The following is a 7,706-nucleotide window of genomic DNA, read 5'->3' on the forward strand; positions in this document are numbered from 1 at the left end:
GAGGGGTCCTGCTGCCCCTCCTGGCACTGGGGATGTGCTGGGAAGTGGCCACGCTCTGAGGCTACCTGGCTTCTCCAGGCATCTGGCCCTGTGTCACCAGGACATCTGACAGGCTCTGGAGCTGGAGCCACAGCATGGAGCCACCCAGGTCCTGAGGTGGAGGCTGCTGAGACAAGTCCAGGAGGCCAAGGCCCCGTGTGGGACCCTGCTCAAGAAGATAAGCTTTGCCATCGAGAGTGACCCCTTGGCCACCAAATTCTTCACCTTCGGGTAGTGAGAGGGTCACCGTGGCTGGGTGGCTCCATTGGCCTGTGAGCTCTCCTGTGTCTGTCCATGTGTCCCGGGGGACTCTCCTCCAATGGCTCAAGAACTTCAGTGCAGCCTGCAAGGACTTAGCCAGGGCAAGGGAGCTGGGTGCTCCAGGGGGCCCAGCAGCCCTGGAGGCTTGGTGGCAGCTGGCACTTGCCTACAACAACTGTGCTGTGCACTGCTACAGCCTAGGCTGATCTGATGAGGCTGTGCTGCTCCTTGGCAAGGTTCTGCAGGATGAGAGGAGGGAGAAGGGGCTCTGTGTCAACAGAGGAGGCAAGCAGCTGGGCTGGGAATCACAGTGGGTTCCCAGGGTGAGGGCTGAGGTGTCACACAGCAGTGTCTGCACTCAGGCATTGAGTGTGTGCTGGGGAAGGCCCTGTGCTTTGGGGAGTAGCGACTGAAATGGGCAATAGGGCCCCTGAGTTCTCCCATGGTCCTGACCCCAGTTCACAGTCGTGCCTGCCTGGAGTGTTTCAGCAGTGGGGAGGGCACCAGGGGCTGGGATTTACCACTGGTGGTTTGGCTCCCTCCCTGTGAGGTTGGGAATGGCTGCTCTCTTCCAGACTGTGCTGTATCTCCTGCCCGGCAGAGCTCAGAGCTTTTGGCTAATGATGCTGAAATCTTTGTGGCAGGGGTGGGCTGGACACGCGCGGTGCATGTTTCCTACTGGCGTGGAGAGCTCCAGACAAAGCCCGGAGGTGGCAGCCAGCCCCCAGTCGCTCTCATTTAACTGAGACGCTGACGCTGCCTCAGCGCAGAGGGGTTCCTTCGCCTGCGGGAGCTGGCCTATGCACTAGCAGATTACCAGCAGGCGCTGGAGCTGAGCCCGTGGGACTGTGCTGAGCAGAGATGGGTTGCAGCAGCACTGCGTGAGTAGGGACAGCAGGATTTGGTGGCAAGGTGCAGGCTGCCCCAGGGCTGGTGGTGACCCAGGCTGCCCAGCGTGCTTGCTCCTGGCCCCTCGCAGGCAGTACCAGCAGGAAGAAGCTCAGTTCTCCGTGGCTGCCCCCACAAACCACTGTACTACCTGTGCCGGGCCGGGGCCTGCCTGTGCCTGGGGAGGATGCCCACCCTAAGCCTGTGGCTCGACCCCAGGGACAGCGAGGTACTGCGCTGCTCCCCGATGCCCTCCTCAGGCCATGGGTGATGTTCTCAGCTTGTCGCCTCTACTGCACTCTCTGCGCCTACCCCTCATGCAGTTTGAGGCAAGCCTGGAGTTTTATTTCTTCATCAGGGGCCAGCAGCTGATCAAGGATGAGGGACTGGGGTCAGGGGTCCTGCCAGAGTGTGGGTCCAAGCCAAGCAGTGAGGGTTATAGCCTGGCTCTTTAAACAGCCTTGTGCCAGAGCCACTGGGCAGGTCTCTTTCCTCCTTATTTTCATTTCCCTGTTGCTTTGACCCTAATTGAGGGCTGGAGCCCTCTCCTGTGTGTGGCTGTGGTAAGGGGAACATCTTCACACAGCCATCGCCCAGCATGGGCACCGCTCAGGGCAGCTGCATGGCTTGATTAATCTGGGTTTGGTTTGAGGTGAAACCCAGGCTCCCCGCTGGCACAGGTCCTGGTGGGGCTGACGGGGCCTTTGCTGGCAGCACAAGGTGGGTATTTGGCTGTGGTGGTGGAAACTCTGTGCCTCAGTGCTCAGAGCTCACTGTGGGGAACAGTTTTTCCATGGAGGAGATCCAGGTCTCACCTTGTCACCACTGCACATCCTTTCCCATGTATGCTGCCGCTTTGCAAGAAAGACTGTCAGTGCTGCCCCAAGGAGTGATACAGGACACCTTGCCCTTCACCTTGGAGAAAATGCTTCAGAGCCCACCCAGAACTCGCCATTTCAGCTGATGTTGCCTGCTGTGATAGCAGCAATAGGTATGTGCTGGGGGTAGTTTGTCTTGGGTGTTAGCCCACTAGTGCTGCGTGCCCCAAAGAGTGGGGGTTACTCAGATACTCAGTGAGAGGGTTTTATTTGCTCTGGAGCACAGTGGCATGTTTTGGAGCTCACTGCTGAAGTGCTCATGCTGGCAAAACTGGGTTTTAGCCCTTTCTGTTCCTAAAAGGTGACAGTGGGTTGCTGAATGTCTGTGCTTGGCCTTGGAACCCTGTTCCAAGCAGGTATGTCACTCAGCCCTCCTAGATAAAGGATCGCTTTGGGGGGTTAGTGCAGGCCTGTAGCATTGCCTTTGCACTGGCACTTGTCCCCAGGCTGCCGATGGCACTAGAGGACCATTGGAAGGAACAGGTGTCTGAGGGCGCAGCGCTGCACATGAGGGACAGCGACTCGGGTGAGCAATCCTGGGGTGCCGTGGCAGGGTCTGCAGGCTTGCATCTCGCACCCAGCCAGCATGCAGAGCGGCAGCAATAGCTGCTGCAGAAGCAGCTTGTCTGCCATGGCACCCACCTGGCACCTTGCCTCTGCTCTCAGCTCCATGTGCGTGGGGCCACCAAGCAGGTTCACAGAGCGACTGTCCCTGGGAAGGAGGTGATGCATCTCTCACCTGCTGTGCTTGCACTCACCCTGACACGTGGCCTTGGGACCCAGGGATGTGCTCTGCAGTGGGGGTAAAGTGCTGCTAGGGCAGAGAGACCCAGTGGCCTTCCTGGACCCACGCTGGCTCCTCTGCAGAGGATGCTGGGTCCAGCTACTGCTGTTTTGCCTCCTTCCTGGGTAAAGGCCGCTGTCTTGTTTCCAGTTACCTCATTGGAGAACATCGGCTCCATGATGCTAAATCCCCAAAGTCCCATTGCATCAGGCAGCTGCATGCAACTGCAAATCTTCCAAGTCCTTCCATACTAACTGCAGTCAGGAATCAAAGTAAAGATGGTTCCCCAACCATTTATTTAATAAAAGATTTATTTCACAATTAGAAATGCATAACATTTTTGGAAGAGGCAGAATTTTTGGGTCTAACCGTGGGCCAGCTCCTGGGCAGCATCTGAGTGGTATCTAAAACTGCTGTCCACAAAGCTTTGGCCCCAGTGCTGGAACGGTCCCAAGTGCTGGAAGCTCACTTCAGCACAGGGCCTGAGCAGAGCACTGGGAGCTCTGGGAAGAATCCCTGCACCCATCCCTCAGGCAGTTTGTTCTTAAGAGTTCAGGTTCCTCTGACCTGTTCTCTCATAACTGACTGCACAGAGGAGATTAAAACCTGGTCAAAGGCCAGTGTTGCTGTGCACCCTATGCCTGGTGGTGTAGAGCACTAATCTTCTCTAAAATGTCCCCAGGTCCCCTGTCATAAATGACACTCCCCAGAAGCTCAACAGACACTGGTCCAGCCAAAGCCTGCAAGGTCTGGCCAGCAGAAGGATGCAGAAGAGGCTCAACAGCTCATAGCACCAAGTTCTCAGCCTGCTGTAGAAATCGTCACTGAGTAAAAGCAATTTTCAAAACTGTTAGTGGCACCATGGGCTCCCCTGGAGGTAGGACTGAAATGATTTGTAGCTGGTAAACAAAGTGAGAAGTCTTTTGTTGTTGTTTCCCTGGTTTGCTCCAGGGAAATCTTTTGGACCTTAGGGGAAAGATGGACCGGGGTGGTAAGGGTTTTTGGCAGATCAGCCATTGCCATCTCCCACCCCCCTACACTTGTTGATGGTGAAGCTGGTCCCTACCAGCACCTATTTGCAGTGAAAGGAAGCTGGAAAGAAATTGGCCCTAAAACTTCCTTGAAAATAACTTTGCTGCAATGTTGAAGGTGTTCACAAGCCAGCACCAAGGAGCTGGGGCACAGTCACGCTTAAAAAGACTTAAAAAAAACCTGTTAAAATGCTGTAGGAAAGAAATATTCTTCTGTGGGCTCAGAATCTTAATGTGTTGGATATCACATAGTTGGACAGCTGCCTGGAGAGGGGAGAGCTGTCGTCATGGTTCGGGTGGTGCGCTGGGCTGGCCATATCCACCCTCACCTGGCCAAGGGTCAATCAGTAAAGTGCTTCAAATCACATCACTTGCACTTGGTCCCACAGCCACCTCCTCAGGGCTGGAGAGACGAGTTCAGCAGGAGAGCACTGGTGCTGCTGAGAGGGAACACAAAGCTCCCAGTGCTCATCCTGCCAGCCCTGGGCTCTGCTGCTTTACAGCTCCATGTACATCCCCTATGGATCTGAGCAAGGGCCTCGCCAGCGACTAGAAGAAAAAACTGATCCGAGAGGTGACTGTTTTGCAGCCTGTTGATGAGAATATTTTCTCCTCTTCTGGGAAGTAGGGGATGCTGTCAGCCACCGCCTGGACAATGCCTGGACGTACTTCAAGGCCTTGCTGGACAAGTTCACCGATGACACACTGCTTTACATGGTGGTGCTTCAGTGGAAGGAAGGGCACAACAAAATCAATGAGACTGTCATTAATGATCCCAGATTTCCAGAATCCACCTGCAAAAGCAAAGGAAGAGACAGGTTTTACCTTCAGAGAATCTCTGCAGTCCCTGGAATTCAAAGAGCTTCTTTGTGCAAAGCCAAAATACTTCGCTGAAGACAGATTTGTTCCAGTTTTGTATAAGGAGATAGCTGAACCCATCAGTTGTCACTCCCCCTTCGCTCCCGGTAGATTTGTTCTCTAGGAATGGGGGGATTTAGCTTGACTAATCAGAATTTAAGCTCTGCTCCCTGTGACAAGGGCAAAGCAAGGAGAACCAGACAGGCAGCGGGGATCAGCATGTCTCTGTGCCTTTCCAGTTAGCATGCTGTGCTGTTTGCCATCCCCCAGCTGTGAATACACCTTATCTCCAAAGAACTTTCCTAAATGTGGCAACAGGTCTTCTGGCTGGGAAGGCTGGACTATTTCTTCGCCTTGCCAGGAAACCTTGAGGGGATCATAGTTCCCTTCCCTCAAAACCCCCTGTCCCATTCTGGATGCCTGGGAGGTGGCAGGCAGCGTCGGTGGCTGCCTGGAACGGGCCTGGCTCCCTCTGCCGGGCTGTGACCCTGCAGGACGGGCTCCGCTCCATGGACTCACTCTGAGGGTTTTCAAACACAGCTTTGGAGATGGCCGGTACCAGGTCCTGCAGGCTGATCTCTTCCCGGTCCTTGTGGGCGTGCCAGAGATCCAGCGTCATTTTGTTGATCAGCTCCCCTCCTGCGTTGCTGCAGAAGAATGAGATGTTTATTTGGCACCTATCTGGGAAAATGGTGTTGCAGGACAGACGTGGCACCTATCACCCTCCAGCCCACACGAGTGCAAGCCAGGACCTCTAGCTGCCTGGCCTAAAATGATGCCTGTAAAGGCAGCCAAATAACCCCAAATAAGGGGTGGGAGAACTTTTTCAGATTTAACAGGTCTGTCTATTCACAATGAAATAGCATCTCTTGGTGTTTGTAGAGGCTGAGCAAAGGAAAAGCAGAACAAGTGCGTGCTCTTGTATGACCTCCACTCAAATGAGAAGCAGTGTGCTGGAAGGCCCCATGATGCCACAGAGGGGCCTCTCTCTTACTTTATGAAGATGAAGATTGCTTTGCGGTAGTTGGTCCCGTACACAACCCATGAAGGTCCTAGGAATGGTATGATCACATCGATCAGGCCCGGGTGCATCTTGTCCATCTCTTCAAAGAGAAAGGCTGACCGTCCACAGTTTGTCAAGTTCCCTTGGATCCAGTGCTTCAGGTTTTCCTAGGAAAAATACCCACCAAGCCGTAAAGCAGCGAGATACCAAGAGGGGCGAGGGAGGTTTGAGCTGCCACAGAGCAAAGGCAGAGGCCTCAGCTCAGCCTTGAAGGTGCTGAAAGCAGCTTGTCCCCACACAGCACTGCCCGCTCAGAGCAGGAACAGCCAGCACTGGGGGGCCTCCTTTCTTCTGGGTCTTGCACAGTGGCTGTTGCTGGCTTTATTAGCCCACTGTAGATCTTTTATTGCAGATTTAAAGAAGGAGGCGGTGAACTGAAACAGGATTCACACTCCTGGAGTTCCCCATGTTCTTCTCTTTCACTGTGTATCTACACGGATCCCAGCTACTGAGTGCTTTTTGCCAGCCCCCGTCCTGGGTGCGAGATCACATGCTTGTGCCGAGCCAGGAGAGCTCTGGTTCTTTACTATGGCTGAAGTTACTTCACCGCGGATGCCAACCCACACAAACCCACTCATGTTGTCTGGGGGCAAATATTAACTCTTATACCTTCCCAGAAGTATTTCTTCTAATGACACAACAAATACCCTCCCCAAACACGCAGAAAGCAAATGTCCAGTGCACTGATTCCCGGCTCTGCTGAGGGTTTGGCAGCTAACCTTTGCATTTCATTTCTTCCCTTTCTCAGCTTTAAGAAGACAGAGTGGCATGGTTAAGAGTCTAGAGCTGCTGTTCGGGAGCCCCTTGCTCTGTGAGGAGGGGATTACAGTCTAGTAACATACAGATTTTTCACAGCCATCAAGCTGTTTGGAAAGCGATGGGAAATTTTAGTGCCTTTCATCTAAGCAAAGCACTTTTGTTTGCGTGTTCAAAGGGCTGTGTAAATATTTAAGGAATGAGAGCAAGGACTGCTGTGGGGAAGACGAAAGTGATAACTGAGTGCAGGAGTATATCACAGTTACTAGTGGATCCTTCAGCCAGCACGTGGAGCCACTCGTTCAGCCGTGTCTGTCTGAGGGTAAAACAAAGAGCTTTTATTCCTACCGCACTTCAGGGAGCAGCCTGAATGCATGTGTACTGAGATGTTGAGATGTGTACGTCCCATCGAGATGGAAGGGACCAAACCCCCACCCCAGTGAAGCAGTGCAGGTGAGGCGCCCCTTACCTTGTACTGCTCCAGCCGCTCGGCGTGGGGGAAGTGCACTATTGGCGAGAACTGGTGCACGTAGGGACTCTGCAGCCCTCCCTGGAAGAGGTAGCGGACGAGCATGGAGCTCACGTAGGTCTTGCCTGTTCCCGTCGAGCCGTGGAAGGACATCACCAGCGGTTTCGCTGGATGCGGGTTCTGCAGGAACTCCCGCACCGCCGGCACCACCTGCTGCCTCACCAGCGGCTGCCCCACCACGTTCGTGGCCAGGTCACACTCCAGCCCTGCAGCAAAGCCAAGCCGGCGCTTGGAGAAGGCGGGCAGGGGGCTGCGGCCCCGCTGCCCGCCCCCCGCACCTACCGCCCACCCCCCCCTTCCCAGGGCCGCCCCCGGGCCCGTCGCCCCCGGCCCCCCGGCCCGCCGCCCCCCCCGGCCCGCCGCCGCCGCTGACCGCGCAAGTCGGGCCCGAAGCCGCACTCGCAGTCCGCCGAGAAGCCGCAGCGCAGCGCCCACAGGCCCGAGGCGGCGGCGAGGCGGGCGGCGGCCGCCAGCAGCAGCGCCAGGGCCGGGGCCGGGGCCAGCGCGGCTCCGGGGGCCATGGCAGCCGCCCGCACTACAGCTCCCGGCGTGCCCCGCGCCGGAGGGCGGGGCCGATGGGCTGGGGGCGGGGCCGCGCCGGCGCCCCCGCTTTGGGGAC

The 7,706-nt window shown here is 55.8% G+C and overlaps 1 protein-coding gene and 1 long non-coding RNA gene across 2 annotated transcripts; one reads left to right on the top strand and one right to left on the bottom strand.

Annotated features, from left to right (window-relative positions):
- Positions 1-2,989, top strand: LOC129783678 (uncharacterized). Its single transcript, XR_008745467.1, has 3 exons — positions 1-2,179; positions 2,368-2,422; positions 2,513-2,989. It is a non-coding gene; the product is annotated as an uncharacterized LOC129783678 (long non-coding RNA).
- Positions 2,990-3,123: 134 nt separating this feature from the next.
- TOR2A (torsin family 2 member A) lies at positions 3,124-7,623 on the bottom strand. Its single transcript, XM_055793835.1, has 5 exons — positions 7,461-7,623; positions 7,028-7,293; positions 5,734-5,909; positions 5,259-5,386; positions 3,124-4,675 (listed from the first exon to the last, which is right to left on the bottom strand). The coding sequence occupies exons 1-5, from the start codon at positions 7,606-7,608 to the stop codon at positions 4,431-4,433; spliced, it is 963 nt and encodes a 320-aa protein (XP_055649810.1). The 5' UTR covers positions 7,609-7,623; the 3' UTR covers positions 3,124-4,430.
- Positions 7,624-7,706: the final 83 nt, after the last annotated feature.

This window comes from Falco peregrinus, chromosome 1 (assembly GCF_023634155.1).
Source record: "Falco peregrinus isolate bFalPer1 chromosome 1, bFalPer1.pri, whole genome shotgun sequence".
NCBI lineage: Eukaryota > Metazoa > Chordata > Aves > Falconiformes > Falconidae > Falco > Falco peregrinus.